This window comes from Strix aluco, chromosome 4 (genome assembly GCF_031877795.1).
Source record: "Strix aluco isolate bStrAlu1 chromosome 4, bStrAlu1.hap1, whole genome shotgun sequence".
Classification (NCBI taxonomy): Eukaryota; Metazoa; Chordata; class Aves; order Strigiformes; family Strigidae; genus Strix; species Strix aluco.
In genome coordinates, this window is record NC_133934.1 from 115,345,811 (window position 1) to 115,373,024 (window position 27,214).

The 27,214-nt window shown below is 35.3% G+C and overlaps 1 protein-coding gene across 10 annotated transcripts in view; it reads right to left on the reverse strand.

Moving 5' to 3' along the window:
- DICER1 (dicer 1, ribonuclease III) overlaps positions 1 to 27,214 on the reverse strand; it is a 66,601-nt gene that overhangs the window by 24,078 nt on the left and 15,309 nt on the right. For 3 of the 10 annotated variants that reach the window (XM_074825025.1, XM_074825026.1, XM_074825024.1), the window contains exons 2-16: positions 24,233 to 24,298; positions 23,217 to 23,317; positions 17,533 to 17,725; positions 16,442 to 16,604; positions 15,871 to 16,001; positions 14,631 to 14,765; positions 13,675 to 13,835; positions 12,199 to 12,367; positions 9,630 to 10,102; positions 5,662 to 5,794; positions 4,193 to 4,435; positions 3,941 to 4,095; positions 2,482 to 2,614; positions 1,913 to 1,988; positions 665 to 804 (exon numbers count right to left, since the gene is read on the reverse strand). In XM_074825025.1, the coding sequence (XP_074681126.1) occupies positions 665 to 804; positions 1,913 to 1,988; positions 2,482 to 2,614; positions 3,941 to 4,095; positions 4,193 to 4,435; positions 5,662 to 5,794; positions 9,630 to 10,102; positions 12,199 to 12,367; positions 13,675 to 13,835; positions 14,631 to 14,765; positions 15,871 to 16,001; positions 16,442 to 16,604; positions 17,533 to 17,676 (2,256 nt within the window). In that variant the 5' untranslated portion in view covers positions 17,677 to 17,725; positions 23,217 to 23,317; positions 24,233 to 24,298. Of the gene's footprint in view, positions 1 to 664; positions 805 to 1,883; positions 1,989 to 2,477; positions 2,615 to 3,940; positions 4,096 to 4,192; positions 4,436 to 5,661; positions 5,795 to 9,629; positions 10,103 to 12,198; positions 12,368 to 13,674; positions 13,836 to 14,630; positions 14,766 to 15,870; positions 16,002 to 16,441; positions 16,605 to 17,532; positions 17,726 to 18,734; positions 19,265 to 20,220; positions 20,317 to 23,216; positions 23,318 to 24,232; positions 24,299 to 26,043; positions 26,185 to 27,214 lie in introns of those variants that run through there. The other 7 variants (XM_074825030.1, XM_074825027.1, XM_074825029.1 and 4 more) reach the window with 7 other exon arrangements.

Here is a 27,214-nt window from a genome sequence, read left to right on the forward strand (position 1 = left end):
CTTGTAACGGATCTATGGATAAGTTACTTAACAATGCAGAGCTACACTAAGTATCTTATGTGATCCCCTTTATTTTAAATATTAAGTATAATATTTAAAACTAAAGTAAAAAAATATTAAAAATACACTTACTTGGTATTCTTAGATTTAAACCAAAAATTACAAAATTCTGTGTTCAACCAGTAAAGTCAAACTAAACCAAGCATCCAATTAAAAAAAAAAAAAAAATTTTTGTCTTTAGCACCTGGCAGGTAACTCTGACCCCCTGGGCATCTCCTTCAATCTTCAATTATTTGTCTAGAAAGCCAGTAATTCTTCCTTTGCTCTAGTAAAATCTTTAAGTTCTCTGGTAAATATACAGAATATTAATGCAGGAGAATTCTTCCTCCCAGTTATTTCTATACTAGGCAAATACAGTCAACAAGCTTTACAGAAAGTGTACATTCTTTGAACTACAGGCATGCTTCCAAAGCATATGGTCCCATAAGCTCATTCAGGTAATAGTGCAAGTTTCCATACAGTTAAAACGGCAAAATATTTCCACTGCAAATGCAAGCCTTGTTGTAAAAGAGTCTTATCAGATAAGATTAGGAGTTGGCAATTTTGTCTGATCAGTCCATAAAGCATTTGATCAGAGATGTGGACAGCAGTAAGCGATACTAACAGCTTTAGGATAGCACTGTCTTCTTTTTGTAGAGCCTGGCCTTCCTGGAACACTGGTTTCTTCTTCATCATGTAAATCAAGCTCCTCCTCATATTTAACCGTTTCTTTACCAACTGGCATCAAATGATCATCCAGTTCACCTGAATATTATAAAAGAGTAGAAAGAAATACCATTATGAGCAACCAAATCTCGGTTCCTTCAAATACTATGCAGTAGATATAGCTGCTCATGAAAACACCTCACCTAAGTTTTTAAAATACACTTACTGCTGCAAGGCTCTGAAAGTGTAACTTTGGGGAAAGAGTGATAAAGGTTGCATTTTTGGCAAAAATACTTATTTATAGTAAAAACCTCTGAAATTTTAATTAAAAAATTAAATTCTATAAAGAAAAAATAAACTCTTTTTTGCCCATAAAAAACAACCAGTGACTGAAATACTCATTTAAAAATCACTCACATGGAGTTATGCCAAGAAAGTTATATTTCTGTATCATTCTAAAAAGGAAATTACTACTGTTGAATGTGCACTCTCAACACTGAGTTGAGCCATCATGGTGTTATTCTTGGATACATTTATTTGTATGAATTCAGTGATCAAAAAGGTTTAACTCAGGCAAAAAAAAAAATATAAACCCCAGACCTACAAATTTTTTTCCTTAAAAAAGACATAAATACTTCTGTACTTCATCAAAGCACCCATAACACAGAATTCTCTTTAAAACAATCCACAATAAAGATTATGCTCCATTACACTTATTAGAGACAAGACAGCTGAAGTAATCCTACAATGTCCTATTTTTGGAACATGACTTACGATAGAGAATACAATAAATTTAGGATATTTTATATTTTAATTTGTTACAATTCACTTTAAAAAAAACAAGTTATTTTTTGGCTGCAGGATGTAGTCCCTGACGTATAATCAACATCTAGAGAACAAGACTCTCTTCCCCATTTATTAAGTATATTCAATGTCAAATCTCCGTGTCTTGTATTAACGTTGCATTTGCTATTTAAGACAAAATATGTTAAGTAACAAGATTCCCCTGGAAAACTTTACTTTAGCTTATAAGGTGTAAGCTAAATTAGTCAGTACATGATCATATCACAAAACAAGGTAAGAGAAAGGAAGCTATAGTAGATGGCTAGAGCAGAAATGCATGTATATGCATAACATCTGTACCATGTTCAATTTCTCAATTATAGAATATTCTTTACCAAAGAGGTGTTGCTTCTCCAGTTCTTACCAATTTTGTGCAGTTTTTCACAGCAAATAAGAGCTACAACTCTCTCAGCCAGTCTTGCACAACTCATTGGAGGACCCTATAAACATTTAAGTACGTCTTAAAAACTTTGTTTGATTAGCACATTACTTATTATAAATGTTTAATTAGTTTAATTTAACACAAACATATTAGGTAAGCAAAACTTTAAAAACAAAAATATATTGATGACAGTTTTGTGAAAATGTTCAGGCTTATGCTCTTTTCCCACAGAAGCCAAAATTACAAGAATTCAACATACTGTTGATCAAAACCAATAAAGGACATTTTGCTACAACTGATACATACATGTGTGAAAAAACAAGCACTGGTAAGAATATCTAAATATTTTTGCCTTTAGAATAAACAGTAACTGCTGGAAAACAGATTATAACGGAATCAAACAGTGATCTAAAGACAGTTACAGAACACAATACAGGAAAAGAAAAAGTGATTTTCATTAATAACAACGAAACTAATTCTCAAAATGGCACAGACACATCTATACCAACATATTTACTTATTTCCATGCTTTTCCTTCCCCAAATACCTACAACAATTGAAGCTCGAAGAGGTGAGTTGATTGGCAGGTAGAGAATAGAGTAAAACGTATGATCAGGTAGTTCTCGGGTTTTACACTTGGGAGCTAGGTGTGTAAATGGATCACTTGGTAATCTAGCGCAGTACCTAAATTGACAAAACATTTTACAAATCATCAAAACCTGCAAATTGAAATCTAAACACATTTCAGTGGAATCTTGCCTTACTGGTGTAAACACTACACAAGATGATTTCAGGTCATTCTGAGCACTACAAGGGTACACTGCTGACTTGTAGTCAACTAACTATCAAGCAGAAGACCTCCAAGTCCTTCACCGCAAAGCTGGTCTCCAGCAAGGTGGTTCCAAGGTTGTAATGACGCAAAAGACTGCTTCACCTCAGGTCCCAGAGTTTGCATTTTGTCTTTGTTCAATCTGAGTTTACTGTTATCCTATTCCTTCAATTTGTTATGGCTCCTCCACTGCACTCACTTCTCCCTCTCCCAACTTTGTGTCAAATGCAAATGTGCTGATGTTAAACTGTACTGGACCTCCTAATGCCACATATAACCAGCTGTCAGCTCTTTGAACCATCTACCGTTACACCCTTCGAATCTGACTGATTTGCCAGGTTTTATTTACTCGGCAGTCCACCAAAATGGTCTGCATCTCAAGAATTTGGCTACTAAGGTACTATGGCAACTGCATCAAAAGCTTCACTTAAGGAAATGACATTCACTGATTTTCTACTGTCAATTACTTCATCACACAGAAGGCAACAAGGCTGGTCGGGCTGATGCCAACCCCCTTTTCCTTTACGTGCCTGGAAATTGCTTCCATAAGGACTTGATACATAATATTCCATATGACTAAGGTAAAATTGACCAGACTGTAGCTCCCTGGATCCTGCATTTTTTGAAGTATCATAACATTTACCTTCTCCTGTCACTGAGGACCTCCTCTAATTGCCATGGCCTTACAAAGATGGTATTTGGCTAGCTCCCTTAGAAGCACACTATCCTGTCTTGTGGACTTGTATTATGTTCAGCTTATTCACTATGCTTTTGTTTTTAAACACAACAACAGATTGCTATTACATATGTGAATATTAGAAGTGGAAGATCTTACCACAGTTTTGACAAGCCACTTCATTTATTTAAAGTTAGCTTGTCAAGAGCAAAAAAACAAAAAAATAATCTTACTACCCATTTTGAAACTGCATGTTTTCAGGGTAGCTTTTAATTCAACAGCAATCAATATCACTACAGTTATTATCAGGGATAGAACCTCTGTAGGATAAAGAGACAAAAACCAAATTAACCTTTCATACAGCTGTGACTGCCTTCTTTAGAAGATTCTGATAAGAGTTCTAAGAGGAAATGTGTACAATGCCCCTGCCTATGCCTCCATGTTGCAAGACAGTCTAAGAAATTTTTTATTCAAACACAGGGTAAAAAGTAAATATGTCTCTTACCTATTTATGTGTCCAATAGCAGTGTTAATAGTAACTCTTGGGCTGTTCTCATCTGGCCTCAACACATAGGGTGGAAATACATCATCATCATCAACAATGGGTTCAGCATCAGTTTCATTGGTATCAACAGATTTTGAGCATTTGTTTCTGAGGATCTTAACATTTCAAGAACAGAACGTGATGAGAGATTTTTCTCTTAAAAAATACTAGGATATATTTAACAAAACCAGGCAAAATTCTTTGACCTCATACCTTCTCAATTGCTTTGTATGTCTTAAGATCTTCTTCAAAACTTTTGATTTTGTCTGTATCTGCTAACATAATGTAATTGGAAATTGGTGCTCTAGCTCTTCCTTTTGACTGTACATAGGAACGGTATTCTGTGGGCAGATCAAAACGCACCACCAAGTTGCATTTTGGTATGTCAACACCCTCTTCTACAATACTAGTAGCAATAAGTAGGTTGGTCTCATGTGCTCGAAATTTTCTAAGAACCTGCAAAAGTAATTGAGACAAATTTGAGAGATTAGTCTGAGATCTGTTTCCATCACTAGATTCACCAAAAGCTAATAAAAATAAGGAGAGTGGATCAGACATTCTAAAAACTTGTCTAAATATGCAGATATAAAACTATTACAAAAAAATCTTTTCAGGAACACAGCAAGTCTATTTATTAGAACAGATAGATTTCTAGGAATCAAATCTGGTATGTGGAATTACATGAGTCCAAGAAGCTAGTACATCTCTAGAAATGGAGAGGATCCCACCTATTAATTTACAATTTTTCAGCTGTAGTATAAAAAAAAAAAAAAGCTGCTTTCAGGACAACACCTTTGTCAACCATTTCTGAGGTTGAAACATCACAGAATCACAGAATCATCTAGGTTGGAAAGGACCTTGAAGATCATCTAGTCCAACCATTAACCTAGCATTGCCAGTTCCCATCTACACCATATCTCTCAGCGCTATGTCGACCCTACTCTTAAACACCTCCAGGGATGGGGACTCCACCACCTCCCTGGGCAATCCATTCCACTGCCTAATAACCCGTTCTGTAAAGAAATACTTCCTGACATCTAGTCTAAAATCCTTGGCTGGTGGAGCACATTCTAGAGCTGGTACTTCCAATCTTTATGCTATTTACCATACAACACTAAGGAAGGTTTTGAGGGGCAGGGCAGTAGGGAAGGAGATGGGGGGAGGTCAGAAGGACAACCCAGACAGGTGTGAGGAATAAATGCATTTGCTTCCAAAATAATTCACGTGCTTTAAGTGAGGTCAAAATCATGGGGCTTTATATTTACGTCATTTAATGACTTACCAAATTCACTTTTAGCAAAGATGAATATTAAAACCAGCTTAACTGTTGAAAATGTCAGAAACCTTGATTTTCTTTACAGTATTACTGTGCTACTAACCCAAATGCAGAATTAGATGGTTGATGATCTAACTGGACACAAACATGATTTTACATGAAGTTTTAATTTCTGTTTGTATAATATGACATACCAATGTCTCCAAACATGTTTGTTGGGTTTTTTTATTTTACATCTGTGTCTCCAATAAGTATGCATATTTGTTAAACCAAGGGTATTCCCTGAACTTCCAATGGCTGTGCTCCAGACTCTGCCTGTTGGGTTTTGTTTTTAAAGACACACACATCAAAAAAAAAAAAAGGTTCTGAAGGTACTGCTAGTTTCAATTATTTTTCTTGAAGTTACCTCTTCCTGCTTTCTGAATTCTACTTCCATCTGCTTGTTACGGGGCTGGTTCTTGCCAATGCCATGTCCAGTTATAAAATTGCTACTGATGTAAGCCAGTTCTGGATCTTGCTTCCCAGCTTCTTTTATCAACCTAAAAATATTACATGCATTTTTAGAAGCCACACAACTCAGAAAATGGAATACAATCTTTTGTTTGCAAGACCTATGTTAAAAGAAAAAAATGGAAGCATGACAATTAAGCCATGCTAACACATAAACTGACCTTAGTCTTCTCTAAAAACACTACTCCTAGTGAAAACCTCTGTAAGGATAATAAAAGACAGACTGCATACATACACAGCATGCATCACACACATTTCAGGTCTATCATGGTAAAACCAGATAATTTGAAACCAATCTATTACTCTAAGGTTTCCTGTTGTTAAGGCACCCTACTCACAATCACTTTAATTAATCTCATTTTCTGTAAATTATGACTGATTTTAACAGAAAGACTTGTAACTGCTCCCTCAAAGTATGTTAATTTTTAGGTTAAAACATAGATTTTTATTCTCCTTGATATTAAAATACATAATCTGTTCAGGCATACTAATAACAAAATGCTGACCTGCCTTTCTAAAGAGCAATGCTCAGCTTACCCAGTGAGATGTTTACTATATTTGAAATTAACCCAAATGTATCTACAATTGGAGGATTTAATCTGATTCTTTAAAAGGAAAACTGAACAGGGAGGTGAGGATCATCCATGTTCTTACTGCCCTGTCCTTCTTTAGGTTACAGAAGCAGAAAAGGCTGGCTTCTGCAGTTTTAATTTCACAAGGTAGAAGACAGCTTATATAAATAATGCACTGAATCTAGAACTAGTCATTTATGGATTTAAAAGCATAACTACATTGTGTAATTGAAGTATGCTGTAGCATCCTTAGTTAATCTGTTCTCAGCATGGATAGAACCTGGGATTTCTCAACCCTAACAGGTTTTGGAGCAGCAGAGCCAATAAAAATCAAGGGATCATATACAAAAAATTACATCCCTTGCATGTCTTGCTATAGCCATCCCAGTATCACTCTGCTCACAGTACATCCATCGTGCTCTTCATATCCAAAGGACAGCCTGCCTCTGTATACCTCCAACAGTAATTCAAACCTTTCTCAATTACATCTCTAGCAGTTCTGTCTCACATATAAGAAGATGGGTGCTGTGCCAGTCCCCAGCTATGTGCCTACCGCCTGCCCCGCAAGCTACTGCCAAACCAGATGGAAAATGGTGACGTTCTCCCTGCCCTTTCTACCCTTGGAAAACTACTGAAGTCTCTCACCTTTACCTGGTTGCTGTTTTTAACAAGATTTATGGGAACACAGCACACCTTGAAGACTGACTTCCTTTGCAGTCTGTTAAAACTGGAATGGACAGGGAGTATAGGCAAGAGAATGGGAAAGGGGCAAATTGCTTGCTATATTTATGGAAACAGACTAGAAGGATCCTCCTGTACTAAAATGCGTATTTGTTAGTTCAAGGCTGAACGGATTCACGTTTCTGTATGCAGTCTAGGCTCTTGAGACAGACATACTAAGGAAATATCGGTTAATAATTGGACAAAAAATCCTCATTATTTTTTTATATTTATTTTTCCACATGGTATTTCTGTCAAGTCATACAGCTTCAGTCTGAGTACCTACTAAGCATCTCAAACATTCTTACTGTATCTCACTTATTACAGAATTAAACAATTAAAAACATCTGAACAAACATTTCACTGTGTACATCTTTGGCAAGTTCTTAAGAAACATTCAAGACTTCAACTTTGTGCTTAAAAAAGTATTATTAGAGGTAGGTAACAGGTGTTGTTTTTCAAACAGATAAAAAAACTTCTGCTTTCAGACCCCTCTCTAAGGGAGTTGAAAGGCACTGCAATGAAAATGGAAGGAAACTGGGCTTTAGAAAACGTTTTCTCTTCCGAAAAGCTTATAGGCACCTGAACTCAACACCAAAAAAACCCAGTAAGTCAGCCACTTCATCAGTTCTTTGTAATAATAACGATCAAAGAATAAGTTTGGTGTGGGTTTTTTTGTTTTTTTCTAATTTGTAGTATTTACAGTATGTGCAGTGGCTGTTGCTAAAGTTCTTTAAAGAAAGAGATCACTGCTTCAGAGAAAATTCTTACCTATTTCTCCCAGAAAGTACAACATATGCCATGAATTTTGGCCTTCCTTAGTCATCATGGACCTCAGAAAATGGGATTCTAAGTCTCTAAATACTACAATAAATATGTTTAAGAAAAATTGTATTTCTGCTTTAACTTAGTTCTGTATAACAATCCATACCGGATTACCGGAAGCTTGAGTGGTTTTGATATACTAATTCAAACACTCATGACTTCCTAATTCAGGAGACAGTCTTTCCACCTATATATGCAGCATAAGTATAGCTACAATCAAGCAGAGGCCCTTGAACTAAATCCACTCAACTGAAGTCAGCCTGCAGTGAGGTTCTCCACTGAGAGCTTTCAGTCTTAATTCCAACAGCTCAGGTCTGCTTATCATCCAGGTATTTTAAGACCAGGTGTGTTACATGAGGTAAAGGAGCATTTTGAGAATCTGCTACCTAACTTTCAGAAGTGAAAAGTTACATATAGTTTTACTCTTTGCTGCCAATAACTTGTACCAAAGGTGCCTAAAACTTAAAGATGGCAGAATTCGGTTACCTATTTCATCTAGACATCATATTCTGTCAGGTTCAACAGCAGTTAGGATATAGTATAGTGTATAAATCAGTCTACAAGAATGCACAGAATATAATTTAAATCACATTCATAATTTAGAAGAAAAAAAATGTTCACAATTCTGTTCAATCCCTATAGGATAATGAAATACTCATTTCAGTTCAGCAAAAATTTATCAGAATCTGTTAATGTTATTGCTTCAGAGGTTATTAACAGAACATGTTCATTTCACTGAATGGCTTAGTTTGCCTCATATTGCACATTTATGTAAACATATTTAAAAATGCAAAAAAAGGTAAAGAAAAAATATGAAGTTCAAAAAAAACATACTGGCAAGTCTGCAGATCAAAGAATATATTATACACTCAAACTACTGACTCAAGCAAAAAGGTAACAACAGAAGAGTCAGATTCCAAGGTATCCAGAATGCAAAAACCAAACTGCACAGGACATTTATCACACTATCAAAAAAACCAACCAAAAACCCCAAATCAAGATAGGTGAATAAATCAGATGTCATTTATGGTTTGTGACAAATAGGATTTAACAATTAAGTGTTATGTATAACTAACGTGGATCACGTTCAGGAATAAGAACTAATAAGGAACTAGAGTACTGCATAGTATATACTGGCAAATACTCCAGGGTTTGTATTTTTCTTAGTAGAGACTGTAAGAAAGCGCTTAGTGTTTGACTGAATAGGTGTTTTAAAAACACCAACTGCTACAGTAGCACTGGTAAATTTTAAGAGATATTTGTGCAAGGGCAAATTTGATTTTCTGTAGACTTGGATCATATGATAATGTGATTTAGCAAGGTAACGGTAAAATTTCCAGAAGTATTGCACTCAGTAGGTTAGAGATGTTTCCAGCACCCATTGCAAACATAAATTTAAAGACTGATTAACACAAATCAGTATATGGCTATTTTACAGGTTAAATGCAGTATTTCACATTGTGCCTTCTACAGGAATCAAATTACAAACTCGGGCCCAAAACATGCCCTTGAGTAAAATTTTCAAAGATGCATGCTCTTCCCATCCACTCCATATATACATAGCCTGAATTTTTTTTTTTGTGTGTTATTCTTTACACAGATCCAGTATGATCTCTTGAACCAACTTTAAAATAAAGTTCTGAAAATACAAGACAACCTCCTCTATATTCATTATATTAACAATCATGTGCTGGCAGCTGAGTCTGCCTTTTTTTTTTTTTTCTTTTTTTTAAATAAAAAGCTTTACCTATTTAGAACAACTGCTGTGTATCTTCTTTCCACAAAAATAATTCCACACAAAATATTAGTAAAGGGAGATGGGAAATTAGTCTCTGGCTTCTCTTTCTCCTCAATTTCTTCATCCTCATCATCATCTTCAGAATCACTCCAAGATACGTAATTATCCTGATTCCTATTGTTATACCATTCAACACTTTCAAACTGCTGCCGTTCATATGGTTTATATTTGCGCAAGATTTCAAGCAGCTTTATTACTTTTGGGGTTACAAATTTCAGGTCAAGTGAGGCAGGCGAGAAGTGCTCTTCACAGAGTGCATGTATTTTCCTTAGGAAAGTGTCTGTAAACAATAAAAATTTCCTGTGCAGCTCCTCTTGTTCGTGTTTGATATACTTCTGTAGCTCTCTCACCATCATCCCAGCTACCTTATCTGCACACCAGGGTCCCAGAACAACCAACACAGCTCGACAGTCTGACAATATCTACAACACATGAATTCAAATATCAGTTCAGATAGTACATTCATGAACTATTTATTCATTTAAGAATGGGATCTTGTTTCTCATATAGCAATCTTTGTAAGGATTATGATAATGGCTCTATTATAAAAATATTTAGAAGTCTGCTTTTGCTATTTAGATGACCTTGGGAGCTTTGGTGTTTGTAAAAGAGCAAGTTTCCCCCTCCCCCCTCAATTACTACAACCAAACTTTGTACATTTCTGAATCTCAAAAAAACAAGTTAAAAGGGTATTTTACAATTTTGTGGAATTGTATTTGAAATTTACCTTAAGATAATTATACTAAAAAGGAGAATACTTCGAGGCAGCTAGATAAATAAAGCAGAAGTTATTATCCCTTATATTTAACAGAGAACTAATAAAATAAACACTTTACTGGGCATTTTTACTTTATTTGTTACTGATACTTGCCACGGTTTCAAAACTATATAACCAATGGCCCTAGCGAGATCTTAGCAAGACTAGCCTCTCCAAGGCAAAAAATTAGGGGTTTGTATGTGTGGGTGGAATAGGAAAAACAGAGAACTACATCTTACTCAGACAACACAGCATAGGCACTTGAGTACCATCAACATCTTATCTGATGGCAAGTTGTTTCCACCTGAAGAGTCAAGTGGTCAAACAATAAACTAGGAATCCACAAATGAGGTACATTGATAATACTATTAAAAAGACTCAGGATTTGGATTTACTATTACAACAGAAGAACTACGATAGAACTGTAACAACAGTCAGAAGAATACAGTTTTCAGTTGCTGCTTTAATTTCTCTTCCTTCTTCCCTTCTGGGGGGAAGTGAAGAACAGGTTATCATCTTCACACTATCTTCCCTTAAGTTTGTCAGCTGTAAGACTTAATTAAGGGCAAAATTTATGTAAATTAATTGTAACTGCATGCAGAGGCTTGATGCTCTCCAGTGCCAAGACAAAAGGCACCTCAGTTTGAAAATTGATTTCTTTTTCTTAATATGGGTGCCTCCATCTTCTTGGAGAGCTACTGGATGAGAAATCAAGCACAGAAGGTTACGTGCATTAGAAGCATAGCAGTTAATCCACTCTTTGGGACTATGCAAATCCTGACAACTGTCCCCAGCTACCAGCATTCCTTATATATTTCAGCCCATTACATTCTAAATTTAGCACAAAAGTAACCAGGACTTCCTTTTCCCATGCACCTGTGATAGGCTGTCTTATGTATCGTCCTTAACTTTAGCCCAAATAACCTTTTTCTGGACAGCATCAGAGTGCTGGCTTTCTAAGAATGTTAAAGGAAACTGGAATACTTTGGGCTGAAGAAAGAAATACATTCTCCAACTTACTCATAAATTATTATAGAAATGTGACTCACTACCAACTTCTTGTTAAACAAAGACTTATACGTATCTACATAGTTGTACCTCAGGAGGCAATTCCAAACCACAAAGCCCAAGAGGAAAAAGCAACTGCCTGGACCCCACATGTGACAGGTGCCTGCTCAATGCACCACTGCTTTCTGGGTTCTACTCTGCCATCTGACATGACAACAAACACATACAAAGTTAGGGGCAAGCCTAAGGTTCAAATTCCATTCCAGCAAGGTGTGGCACTAGTCCAATATTGTTCTAAGATAAATTGTAGAAATCGTAGATCTATGGCTGGAATTTTTTCCTGAATTCTTTATCATCTTTTAATACACCTGGGTACAGTTTTTTCAAATAATTCCTGAGGCATTACTTCCTCTTCCGTACTGAATTATTCAAAGGTCATGGGAGATCACAAGGATGTCAAATTCTTGACTTCAGGAATAAGGACCCACAACGTCAGGGTGCAGAATTATTTTACTGCCTTAAGCAAATCTGAATCTCAAACTAGATGAAGTTCTAATTAATGGTTGTCGTTCAAGCCCCACTCATTTGTGTAAAGACCTGCACTGTTATTAAGAACAAAAATCAGAAGTCTTTTTGCTCAGATAGTCTAGGACGGCTAGCTTAGAAAGTTTCAGTAATGTAACATACACGGCAAGGAGAAACAGTAGTAAGATTTCTATTCCCCAGGTTTTTCACATAGCTTAATGTCCTTACCTGCTTAGAAATTAAGGTAGAATCTCTTTCTTTTGAATGTACAGATATGTTGCAGTCATTTAGAAAAGCAAGTGCTTCATCCAATTCCTTTAATAATCTTCCATACAACCCACTTTTGTCAGTATATGGTCCACAGTCTACAACAATCTCACATGGCTGAGAAGTATATCTTAATTGAGGGCAAAGATCAAGTTAAACACAGCTTCTGAAAGTCAGAGCTATTTCAGCCTGTTAAGGTTATACAGCAAATAACAGCAACATTAAGTGTATTCAAGTACATTGACTCTCCCACCATGAATTAATAATGATGAATAGTTACACAGTTAAATGAAGTAAAAAACCCTCCACAACTCAAACACTTCATTCTAAAATACTGTTCTTTCTAATACACTCCCTAAAAAGGAGGTTAATATCACTATCTTCATTTCAGATATTGGACAATTTAAGGCAAAGCAAATTGAATTTATTTGAGCACCATCTTCACTTTTGGTTTTCCAAATCATGCTTTTTGGATATGCCAAACACAATCCACATAGTGCCAATTTTGGTCTCTATATATGCACTTACACAAGTAATTACTCTTCTTGAATGGCAGAGCTATGAGCAAGAAATTCTTAAAAGCAAATGGTTCACACAAGTTCAGAAAAATGCATTTAAAAAACACACCCACAAAACACCTGTTCCTGAATATGAAATAATCATCTTTGACTTTGTCTGAAAATCAGTTCATACAACACAGTACATCTGATGCAAGACAACAGGCTACATATGAATCATTTCACATCAATTTTCCTCTACAAATAAACATCATTCACAGAACTCTACATTCTGTAAGTAGCTCTGCTACTTTGGTATTGTTTTTACTGCTTCCTCACATCTCCCTCTGTCTTTCATCAACCTCTAAACCCAGGTGACTCATTTGGGAGAGTGGGGGAAAAAAAAAAAAGGAGACAACTTTTCTGGCATTGAGAACATCTTGCAGTGTGGATATTGCAACATTTTTCTAAACTAAATAACAACATTATGGCATACACTGAACATGAACCAGTTACTCTCCAAACATAAGACGGTGCATTTTACAAGTTCAGAAATGTATTGTATAATATGAATTTTTTAGGCTAGTTTGGTGGGGTTTTTTTGGTTGGTTAGGGTTTTTTTGTTTGTTTTGATTTTGGGGTGGGGTTTTTTTAGTTGTTTTGTTGGGTCTGTTTTGGTTTGGTTTTTTTAACAACTACAGAAAATCTCTGAATATCAAGGCCAATCAGCCTTTGACCCAACTTTAAGGAAAGATGTACTTCAACACTGTTTACTCAAAAACCCATTTAACATTCCGTCCCCACCCCAAATAGAAGTAACGGCATCACATACATACAAACTTTCCTGCATTTTAAAAGAGGAAATATTTCTGCTGGTTTATTCCTCTACCCAAAATGAAAACACAGGCATCAATTTAATAGCCGTAATTGTACAACATACCTGTCTAAGACCACCAAATCAGTTGCAGTTTCAGCATTGCTCTTTAAAATTTTCTCCAGTTTCTGGATCTTCTCCTCTAACTCAGTAGGATCACATTTCCCATTTAAAATGGAAGCTGTTAATCCCAAGATTCGAGGACATGATGGATACTCCTCACAGATCTGTGAAGTAAAACAGAATGAATACCTTAGTTATTGCAAATCTACCATCAAGCTAACAGACTGAAAACTTAGATGCTTAGTTTGAAACTAGTATTTCAATAGTAGGTGTTGGAAAAGGAAACAAACACTGGAAGTCAAACTAGAAACTTAACAGCAATCATCTTTAAAGGCAAATATTTACAACGTGGAAAAATACAAAGAAATAAACAGTTAGCATTGCACAGAATAGCTTTGCCACATTTACAACACATCCACCATAATATTTCCACACCATGTAAAAACTAAAGTATCATCTAAAAAACTGCAAGACACATTCTCTGGTTAAACTTGAAGAAAGATTTAGAAAGACATTATACAGGTTTCTCGCATTGTATAAGCCAAATACCACATGGAGCCAAGAATATCCCAAAAGAGCCCCACAAGCATCTTTAGAAATCAGTATTTTAAAAACAATAAAAACCAATGCATCCCATTCCCAAACCCAAGTATTTTACCATTGAATTTGAAAAATTCTCCTCATTCCATAAATTTAGCTTCTCTTCTCTGTTAATGCCAGATTTTTCTTTAATCTCCACTGTAAAATACAGTAAATATACTATTTTCTATCTCATAATATCGCTGAAGTCTTAATTCATTACAGTAATTTCACAGTCCCAGAACTTGCTAAAATATGATTCCGCTGATATTTTAACCTGGTAGCAAAAGCTGCCTTAAATAGTTCCCACTTCTCCAGCACTCTCACCAGACTTCTCCTCCTCAACCAAGTATTTGAACATTCATGCAATGGAAACCCACCTTCATAATTTCACGGTAGGGGTGATCCTGGATTGCAAGATGGCACTCATCAAACACCAGAAGATTAATATTTGACAGGGATAAATACTCATTTCTCAAAACAGTCAAAGCAACATGACATGTCATAACCAGAACCTAGATTGAATGTAAGAAAAAAAAGTGTCAATATAAGAAAAGTGTCTTAGGTCAAGGTGAAGTCAGAAATGCTTCTGCAGGTTTTGCTAGACAATATTAGCAAATATTGACTCCTATTCATCTACATACACCAGGTAAGGACAAGAGAGAATAAAACATTCCCTACTTGAGAAAATAATCTGTCTGAAGGTTTTATATACATCTCCAGTCACATGCCTAGGAAAAAAAATGAATACAACAAACAGATGATATCAACACCAGCCAGACTACACAGAACAAATGTCATTAAATCCATAACAAGTTAGTGTCCCTCATGTGTCCCATCATCGTGTCTCTGAAAAAAAAAGGTAATTCTTTATAAACTCATAACCACCTGCAGCTGTAACAGAAAAGCAGGATGTCATCACAATTCTTTTTAAAGGAAAACTCATTTCTTGTACATTATCACAGATAAAAAGTTGAGTTTTTTGATAAATTTATGCACTATTTTTACACTAACTTTGCACTAAGTATAGTAACCCTTTCACTTGTCAAGAGTACCTCAGACAGTATTTCATAGGCCACTACTAAATGCTGGAGAGAAAAACCCAGAAATTACAACTATTTGCATTACTGCAAAAAACAGCATGGAAAAAAATTGTAACAGAAATGGTCCACGAACCACCAAGGAAAATGTTACCATTAAACCTAATTATTTTCCATCTAAAAAGAGAACTATACAGAAATAATGTACCCAAAAAGGCAGAAGTAAAATGTATGCCAAAGACAATGTGCTGCATCCCCAGAGAACATTCAATTTTATAATCTTTTTTTATTACCTAATATTTAAACTAAAGTACACTATGCACACTCAAAATTTCTTCTGCAATCACAATCACGATGAGCCATAAATCAGGGAGACTGAAAACAAGGGATTAAAAAGGACAGCTTTTTCAAAACAACGTGCGAAGCCCTATACTTATTTTGCCTCAAAATTCATATATAAATAATACCAATATGCTGAATTTCTGTTAGAAAAGTTAATGTATAATTGGAAGAAATTATCACTTCTGAGCAAGCCTAACTTATTGCAGACTCTGCTTATAGTTTATATTTAATACATTACCTGATGCTTAGAGAATTCCTGACTCCACTTCTCTTTTGTCCATGATTCAGTTACCTCTAAACTTGAATACTCTCCCACTTTAAGATCTGAATGTGTCCTGACAGCTGACACTTGTTGAGCAACTTGATTTGCTTAAGAAAAAAACAAAACAAAACAATCTCAATCACATAAAGATCTTTTCATACACTAATTTTCAAGATGTGTGCTGTATTACCTAGCACCATGTTCTATAACATGATCTTTAGCTTAGACGAATCTTAAACCAGGTGTACAGGGCAACTGCCTCCATGTAAAACCACAGCAAGGAAACAGACTGGTAACTAAACTGTACTTCAGATTCAATGCCTTAATTTTAAACCAGAAAACAGAAGATGTCATAAACAGGTTGTATTAAATGGTTTATAAGCAAAAGATGAAAGGTATCACATTCTTTAATCAGTTTAGCATCCTTGCTGTTGAAGACTTTATGCAGAGGTTTCTCCCAACTTTGCTTTCACACAGCTTCTGTTAAGGAATATTTCATGGAAATATTAGCAGCACTTTTAAGAACTTAGTATACTTTTCCTCTTACCCGAGTTGACCAAGAACACAGTTCTTTTTCCATTTTTGTTGAAATCTCCCCTGATCTGATAGGACAGCTCTTTAGTGAGTAGTACTGCAATAAAAGTCTTCCCTGAGCCAGTGTTTAAGCAGACTATTGTATTATGATCCAAAGCTGCTTCAAGCAGTTCAACCTAGGTTAAAAAAATAATAATAATGTCCTTACTCGCAGCAATGCAGTGAAAAAGCTGACAAAAAATAACACAGTGGTAAATAAACGACAGATAAGTCAGTAGTATCTCTAGAGATCTTTCCAGTGCCATAGAATACATCTCTTTCATACCAATGTATTGTCACAGTCCTTAAAGAAAAAAAAAAAAAACAGACTATATATAGTCTATCTTCTAAATCTAAAGCCTTTAGTATCATAATTTGCTATTTTTAAGTAGCTTTCTATCTTTTTAACAGATGATTCTGTTTTTAAAAGCTCTAGCTTTTTTCTATCTAACTGTATACATCAATTCAGCCAAATAAGCAAGTATATTAGCTCAAGGTGATCTAAGCTTTTCAGTAACACTAACCAAATGCCAACTTTCAGGCACCTCTGCAGTACAAAGAGAACTGAAATTCTAGAACTCAGAAATAGGTTTCCTTAAAAAGAAATGAAAACCAGAGTGCCCCGATGGGGTTTCTGACATTACTGAGCTGCTTTGACCAGTATGTAAACCAAAAATCAACATTTACCATGTAGAAGACAGAAGGTCAGAGGAGGAAGGAGACATGATTGTATGTATACAATCGAGACGCACAGCATAGTGCTTACTGTATATGTCCCCAACAGCATTTTGCAGAGAGCAGCAAGAGAATGCTCAGCTTAAAAGTTGTTCTGCTCGTCAGAGCAAACTGAGAAGAGGGAACAGAGGATATTACAAATGTAGAACACAGCCAAGCTAAAAAATAAGAGACACAACTGACTCCCAACAGATGGAGCTGTGAGAGAGACATGCCTAGACTGTGTGCAACACTGCACACTCTCCAGCTGCTCTGTTTTTTTTTCCATTAAGTTAATGAATTTAATTGTACTTTTTTCTGACATTACTATATTAGTATTATCACTAGTACCTGATATTTTCTTGGCGTGTAAATGTTATCATGAATTGCTTCTTGTTGCCATGGTAGTCCAAAAAATGGACCCATTGGGGAGGAAGCAGGGGTCATGAGCTGCAGTCCCGCCATGCTGAGGGATTGCAAAGCAGGGCTTTTCATTCATTCATCCAGTGTTTCTTTCATTGCATTTTTGTTCCAGCACAGCCTACTATGAGAAGAAAAAAGAAACAGTATTAGATACAGTCACAATATAAAGCAAGAAGAGAAAATTTATTCTAAGGACATTACTTGATTTTACTTCCACTATGTGCTAAGTCTCATACTATTTTCAGCAGAAAGCGTTAATTTTAAATTTACAGGCACTTTTACACTTAAAGATATTTTTTATCTAAGTATCAAAGAAATGTGAAAGGAGCTGTACTTTATGGGTAAAGCTCATTCTACGCATTTGGGTTTATGCACGTACATTGCAGAATAAAGTTCCATTCATGTTCTGACAGAATCCCATTTAAAATGTCTTTAAGAACAAATTTAGAAAAATAAAGCTGGTTTAGCTTTACTTCAAGAAAGAAAAAGATTGATTTTCTACAGCACAGGCATAAACAAGTATCACATTTTTCATTTGTATGAACTGACAACTTAGGTGTATGAGAGCTGGGGAGAACAGAGAAAACGTAGGGAAAGGTATGTTGTCCCCACCCCCCGCCCCACTTCCCCCCCAAGCTTATAGATGAAGGTCCCCCTTAATATGTCTACCTTCTCTTTTTATATTCCAATGAGTATCATGCTAGTTGGCAACGTGTACAAAAAAATCCTTTGAAGAAAACCAAAAGGCTATCATGACTAACTATTTTGTTGAAATGGTCTCAGGCATATTTTTCTACTTATATACAGTAACCCATGTGAAAACACAATCAGTGCTTGCTTTGTTTAGAATGAGACCTGCTCACAGCCATCGTAATTGCTCAAGGCTAGAAAGATCCAGGAATAAAACCCAAACCTTTCACATAATAAAAGCTAAAGCAGATTCCCCAATCATTCTTGCGTCTAAGCCTAGCCACTTCAGTTTTATAAATCACTTTAGATCAGCAGTGCCTCCTCTTTGTTTACTATTCCACATATTTTGTGTTTCTTTTCCAAATCATAAATACAACTTTGGGAACATATGAAATAGCTATATCACATCACCAGGAGGGAATTAAGGAAGGAAAACCAACCTTATTTGAGAAGATTGCTAATAAAAAACAAGCACAGGATCCAATATTCACAAATAAGCGTATCTCCTTTGCTACACACTTCATGACAGTGATACTAGGTTAGCTACCCCACTGCAAAAAGAAAGGGGATTTATACTTATGTATCGTTCCAGTTTGATCTGGAAGAGCTGTGAAACAACATATACGCTAAACTACGATTTTAGTTTCTGTGTCTCTTCATGAAGGACCTGCCCTAAGTACAATCATCTCATCGAGATCAAAAAGCATTCTTAAAAAACCTTCTGAAGTGCAAAGGAACAGCAAATGCACATTTGTAACTTGAAAAGTAAGCACAAGCAAAACAACATTGCCTGCCACCGTTAACCATGCCATTATTACCCTGCAATCTAATAAAAAAAAAAAAAAGATAATTTAGTTACAATAAACTGCATGAGTAATTAGCAAAATAACAGTTAAGCTCTCATGAGGCAGAACACACTTGAAATAGCTTAAATTCCCTCCCACAGTATGCAAACTCAGGTAAAAAGAAAAAGTTCTCCCTAAACCATCAATACTACTTCCTGCTGTGCTGAAGTCTCCTAGTCCTGGCCTTCATTTGTATTATTTGTATTGGAAGTATATAAGATCTGACAAGATCAATGTCAATGTTATTATGGGAGTAAGCCAGAATAATGAAGTAATTGTATCATTCCAAGTCTCTATTTCAATAGCAAGGAAAAATATCAAGTTCTTCAATGAAAGAAAAGCAGTACAGGATCCTCTAGAAATAAAGAGGGAAAAAACACACATACTTGAAGAACAGGTTTTAAATTGAAAACATTTGAGATGTAAGTACATGTGTTCAGAGTTTATGGACAGAAGTCAACTGAACCTAGCTAACAAACTAGCTAACAGAGAAGCAGAAAAAAACCAAATCCGTCCTGCTCAGCCACTGTGAGTAACAAAGATACCTGCCAAGATGTTCCATCTTTATCCACTGCATTATTTTGAAAAATGCTAGAACAAGAAACTGTAAGAACCTGCTGAAACTGAATTTGGAGGGAGAAACACAGGAAACAAGTCCTGTTTCCTGTGCCTTTAGACTAGGTTACAGAAGCTGGACAAAGCAGCACAGTGCCCAAGCTTATTTGTTCTAGTAAAATAATACTGAAAGGCCCAGTTTTATGGCCAATCTTGATAGTTTTAAGAGCAAAATCCACAACTTGATGTTCTTATTTTAATGCACATTTATGTGAATGGACAGTGAACTGCAGAGCTAAAACTAAACCCTTGTTATACCATTTAAAGAACTTTATTTCAGAAGGGCACAAGGTTGGGCATGAACAGACAGCAACATTTAATAGCAGTTTCTTCCAGTCTACAATCATTCTGGAATTGTGGTGTAGGTTTTTCAAGGACTATTTCCAACTTGAAGCATTCCCTTAGTGCACAAAAATATATCAAGGAAACACTAAGGAATACAAGCCAAACCAAGGAGGGCACTCACCTGGAATAAGGCATCCTGGACCTAGTCCTGCTCCAAGGACCATTTAAAACATTTATGGAATGATGCTCTGAAGGTCACAGAGAAGAGACTAGAGCCCTGGGGATACATCCTTCAAGTTTTTACCACTATTTGTGGGCATAGCATGTGTTATATTCACACCAAGTTAACGTAAAACTACAACTATCTCCTACTAACAACAAAAATTTATTACTGCCATACACAATATATTTCATCTGCTTTCTTCACTAATGTTGATTTGTAAATTTGTACACAATATAATCCTTGTGATACAAAAATTATTTCTAATGCTGTAGGTTTTCATCTTTGTCCAGGAATGTCGAATTTATTCTCTAAAAACACTCTTAGCATCAGCCAAGAAAAAAGTTAGCCTTAAGGGGTGAAAAAAAAAATCCACTTAGTCTAAAGTAAATAAACCACAAGCTACACAAAAAATATTAAGTGAAACTTGCTGCTTGAATATTCTCTTACATGAACACCTGAAGAGTCTGAATATCACATTCTTTATAGTAAGTTTTACATCCAAATGCTACATGAAACATTATCTTGCTGAAAGATCTAACACAGAAAATTCTTATTTGGGTAATGGAGGAACAAATAAAAACATAAATTATTACAAATATAAAATACAAAGTAGAAAATTAATGTAAATGTTAATTTACAAAATGTAAAATATTCATTGAGGGTGTTCTATACCAACTATTGCAGAAGTCTACAGCAACGTGACTTACACTATAAGCATTCAGTGGCAATTGTTTTGCCCAAGTGAAGGTCAAGATACAAGATTCAAATATTGTCTGGTTTCTAAATCTGCTTTTAAAAGTATACTTTCTAAAAGGATTTGACTTTTCCATGATAGTCCAAAAGCATTACAAAAGCGTATTTTGTGAATATTACTCCTGTAACTTCAGTTCTCCTAGAGAACTTAAAGACCAAAACAAACACACTCAGTTTTTATTTGGAAAAAAAAAGTGCCCCAAACTCAAGCATCTCAGAAACACGTGAAAAATTTCATTTTCATGGGAAAAAGGTTTTTTCCCTTTCATTTAGCAGATAACATCTAGGATACTTTGAAAATTAAGCATTGAGATTTCTGCTCCCAACTCAAAATTCAAAGTTTCTAACCAACATCATTTGGCTCAGAAGGTCTAAAGTAAGGAAGTACTGTCAAAGGATTAGATGAATCACAAAGCTCTTTTATATCATGCTATCTTTAACATACAACACAGCTGCACAAGACACTCCTTACCCGTTATCCTTCAAAGACCTTCACCAAATGCATTGCCTAATGGCCATTTTTATATTTGGTCTTACAATATTCTTAAAGGGAAAAAAAAAACCAAAACCAAAAAGAAAACGTATTTCGGAGCAGTTCCCTTTCAAGAAAGGCAAACAGAACACGTAAGTGCTTACAAAGCTCAAATGGAAGCATTCCTATGAGAACCTGCTTCCCTAGTTTCCCTAGCACAATCATCAATATTCATTGTGAACCATTCATCTTGAACTAGAAGAATTTTCTTCTCTTTTTCTGATACAGAACCAGTCTAACAGCAAAGGCAGGACATTGGTCTCTAATAGCACACCAAGACATACCAAAGCAGCAAAGGCTGCTTTCTGTTCAGAAAAGTTTCATTAAAGAGCTTATTAAATTAAGATTACACTAAGACTCTACATTTGAATGAGCTGCTTCTGAAGCATTTCTACAAGCAATACAGTATAGTTAACAGCTGGAATTCCTGGCAGACTCCTCCTAGATGTCTTTGTATCAGAGAGAAATGGAGTACAACATGACATTTAGCAGACTCAGAAAAACCCACAACCCCTTAAGTCCTTCATCTAGTGTTCAGTCACTAGAATGACCAAACCTGGATTTGAGGCAAAAGCCTAATAAACACTTTCTGTTGCAATTAATCTAGCTCTATCAGAGCCAGCAAGACACAGTTCACATCAACAAAGTTATGCTGCTGTACATTTTAACAGTTTCTAAAAAAAAAATTATATACCACTATATATCAGCATAACATACATGAGCTGTAGGGCATTTACCAGAAGTAAAACATGAAAATAAAAATCAGTTTTCTAGCATATCTATAGTGACACCAGTACATGAGGGATTCAGAATAGAAGTTTAGAAAGGGGATGCTTTTCCTTTAACAAGTACAGACATGCAGTCAGATGCTGGAACAAACTATTTCATTTTCAAAACTGATGTCTATATGGCCCTGTGCAACAGTCCTCTAACTACGCAGTTGCTTAATCAGTGGTGCAGAAGAGGTGCTATACAGATTTCTTTTACCTCCTTAACACAGAGGACAAAAGCTAAACTGTGAAGTGTATGGCACCTGAGATGCGAGGCAAGGTGAGGACTAGATACATTTCTGTCTTCCCTATGTTATCAAACTACGTGTCAATCTTTCTTCTAACATAACTTAAATTGGATAGCCGCTTTTCCTGTTTTTGCTGAACTCATAATTCAAAGTGAAGCATACTATCGAAACTAAGGCCTTAACAATTTACCTGTCATTTACTTTGTACCTCCTATCTGGAACAACTTAAAAATCCAATTCTAATTCCAATCCTTCTTACCTCCTCTCTTCCCACTTTTTTTAATTTATTGTACTTCACCAACACAACCACATTTGAATATAAAATCTACAAAAAATATATTTAAACACACACACACCCCTTTTTAAAAAAAATAATACATTTCTAATCATATTCAGCCTCATAGAAAATATCAAAGCACGTGTTTCATGATAAACATCTTATCTACACCATTGCTGTATCTAACCATCTATGGATAAAATAAAGTAGCTCCTTTCACTGTTCTTGCTGAATAAATTCACACTAAATTTCTATAACCTCACACACAGAAGTTACTTTATGCTAAGATCCTGAAGAATAAATATAAAAAAGGAGAATACAGTGAAGTGATACATAAAAACCAGCTTCTCCCATACTACAAAGCACAGTCTTACCGTTTTAATTTCCACAGTCTCTGTGTTTATGCTTCCCGAACTGCATTTTGACATCATGATATCAGCTTGTAGATTAATCACATAATTTGCAAGCTTCGGCTCTTAAAAAGAACAACAACAAAACCTATCAACTATAAAAATGGTTTGAAAAGAGAACTACAATAGCAGGGTTAATTTTGGCAATTCAGTTGCTTATAAACGCTATAACGTGTCAACCCTACACTATAACTGGCTGACATAAAATGAGCTATTTAAATCCATCCTGAACATGAATTATTTTAGATTACTATTAGAAATAAAAATGTTAGAGTGATTTAAAAGCTAATTTTTGGTAGTTTAACTGTGCAACGAAAGCATACTTCCTTAACGCTATTTACAGGTTACAATGATTAATATTAATATAACTGGCTCATGTGAGAAATACAGTAGTGGTATGTTCTACATAATTTTACTATGTTTTATATAATTGTACTCCTTTTTCCATGCACATGTATTTTCATTTCACTTGAGTTAAACATTAAAAAAATAAATTCGGAATTCAAACTTCTTTTAAATATTTCAATTTGAAGCACAATACAGTAAACTCATGAAAAAGCAACAATTTCTTCCTAAGTACATTAATACATGTGTTTTTTAATAACGGTAAAAATATTGTACAATTAAAATGGTGATTTGCATAAAAATACATTTAACTATACAAGTAAAATTAGGAAAGACAAAGAATTTCATAATATATTAGCCATTCTATAAATCTACAACTTAAAAGAAAAATACCATATCTAAGCAGATCTACAATGTTCTCAAAGTTCTAAAATAAAAAAAATTTACACGATATATTCACCTGAAGTATGAGTTTTCCCAGATCTAAAAAGAGAGATTTTGAAGTAATTTTTTTTTAAATCAATACTGAAAACTTAAATGCAAAATGGATCTTGATGAAAATTTCTACTCCAATCAGTTCCATAAAGTTAACAAGAAGGACACTCCCAAGATTACTTCAGTATGTTCATTTTTACCTCAAATGCTGATGCTGAGCTTTTCCAGAGTCTCCAAGCCTGTAATTTTGTTTCACCCTAGGTAACCTAAAAGGCAATATAAAAAGAGAGCATTTTAACATGAACTGCCATAAAAATCAATTGTGCCATGTGGTAGTCTGCTTTCTTGCATTTTAATATTTAGCTCTGTAGCAACAGCACATGGTCCTTCAAAATCTAATTATCATATGTCCTTTTTTGGCTAGGGATACAGACAGTCAGTGTCTGAAAGATCTGCCTTAGAGCACTCAGGATATATTTGCATATTTTGTTTTATCTGCTAAAGTAATTGCTAGCTGAGTCCAACTAGATTTACAGTTTTCCTCCCCTGTGCTCCCTCCACACGTTTCACGTAATAAAGTAGTGAAATCTTGAAGAAACTTATCATTCAACACATTTAAAAAAATACATATTTTCTCAAAACACATACATTCTTTAAGAAAGTAAACAAACAGCTATTGTTTTATTTTATAACTCCATGTAGGGAGTGCAGCAAAGACCTGATGAGTACTGTGTTCATGTACAAAATAGACCTATAAAAATTTTATTCCCAGGGTTACTTTTGCAATTCATGTTTGCACCATACACACATCCTTTTTTTCTACACAAAATACAGCAAATTGCAGCTAAGATGCAGTGACTAGAACTTAAATTTATTATAACACGTCTCTGTTATGCCTAGGTTATTCATTTATTCACCACCTCTAAAACTTGAACCACAATCTGTATTCCACTGAACCAGAAAACAACAGAAAATTGTCACATCTCTGGTAAAAATACAGAAATATACTCCACTTTATATCTGTAAGAAAAGCAGAAAGGAACAACATATCATTTAGCTACCCCAACAAATAACAAAACCTGAAGAGGGAAAAAAAGGACTCAAATCTTTCAGTAAAGCTAATGCCATATATGGCTTCACATAGCAAATTTACTTTATTCCCAAATCATAGATGGCAAACAAAAAGCATACAGATCCACAGGTAAGATCTGGAGGACCAAAAAAAAGTATGTAATTCTCCACCAACCCCAACAATTTCCTTTGGCACATCAAAGCTGTAAAACAGAAGATTGCAGCTTTAATCGATCGGCAGACACGAATTACAGTAGGCCCTTTTAATGCCGAAGCCAACATAAAACCAGACAGGCCACATTCCTGAGATGCAGTCAAGTTCTAGTACAAAACAGCGAGCTTATATCACATTAGCATCTAAATGGTGTTGGTGCACCCACTTAGACAAAAGCTTGTTGCGGTAGACGGCCAGTCCTTCCAGTCTGCAGGCCAAAGGCATCGCAGCTTGCCAATGGTCCCAGCCACACAATGGACACAGCTAGGGGTTACCACCGCAAGTAACATAACCAACCCCTCCAGCATGTATTAACCGTAACACTGGAGGCCAATCCGACAAGATTTTCTTACCACATTTTAAAAAAAACATATATATACACATACACTCTACAGTGACTGGGGAACTTGTTAAAAGAAAGCAAAAGGGACAAAAAGGGAAAATTAATGACATTGCTAAAAATTAGATTTCTAGAACGTCTTCTATTGAACAGTAATGCCACCATAATTTTTTTTAAAGTTTTCTATTAAGAGCTCAACATTCATAATTGTCAAATGGTAGAAGGCGAGCGTTCCAAGATAACTAGCCATGTGGAGTGTCTAACTAGACACACCACAAACACATCAAATACTCAAAGAATAAAGCAGCAACCTGGAAAAAAACACAAAACAAAAAACCCAGTTCCTATAAAGACATCAAGAGAAGCATCCAAGATGTGACACTCACCAGTCACTTCTGCAAATCTCCAGCGCTCTAGAAATCTGCAAGCAACCACTAGTTACTTCTGCAAATCTCAGCCAAGATCTTCAAGTATCTGGGCTATTTCCTACTTAAACATTTGCTAATATAAAAAACAAGTATCCAAATATATCAAAGAGTATACAGAGGAATATATCAACAGGCTTTATTTTTACTTCCTGGTTTTGTAATTCAGTATTTGGAAATAATCACGTTAATATGATCTCTAATTGTTGTTATTAAAAAAAGATTTTCAGAAAAAGGACTGACATTGACAGTAAAAGACCTACCAACACACTACAGGCAACAGGCTGAATCTGAAACACACATTATCAGTGTTCTTGCTCTCCAACATCTTCTGCAGTCTGAAATTAATTAACTATTCCCTCCATCCCAATAATAATGTTAATATTAAATTAAACCATTATTCAAACTGTTAACAACTTGAAAATGAAGTTCTTATCTTGCAAGATCTATGCAACTGGACTCTTAAGCTCACAATAGAGCTATGATGAAGCAAATTATCTTCATGCGAATACAAATGAATTACAGCCTGAATCAAAGTCCTGCAGCATCAGAGGGGGTAAGGTAAAAACTACCATTATGATTGAGAGGAAAAAGTCCATCTGGGCTGACATCCTGTCTCTCTACAACTACAGCTGGTCGCAGATGCTGGGGGGGTGGGCCAGAGAGGGTGACTATAAAACAGGGCTCATCCTTCTCTTCCATGTGTAATCCAGCAACCATATATTTCAAATATTTTTTTTTGGTTTATTACGGTATAAACAGTAAAGTTAGTCAGAAACCACAGTACAAACTCCCTACTGCCTCAGACTAACTCTGAAACAAAATACTCTTAGCACCCAAGGAACTAAGCCTTCTCCAATGAATTCAGGAAAAAAAAAATTACACTCAGAACACATCTCTCTAAATAAAAAAATCTGAGCTATATGAACACTCTGAAACACATTTAATAGATTTAACGGCAACTAGAATTAAATTACTCCATGTAATATTTAATTCGATTTTTTTTTCAAGCTCTGCTTGAAAACTAACCCACAGAAAAATCAGCTAAGTTTGTAGATCCTTATTTATGTAGGTAACTATGCTATTATTGTATCAATAACACAAAAAGGGATAACTGACCATATCTGTGAAT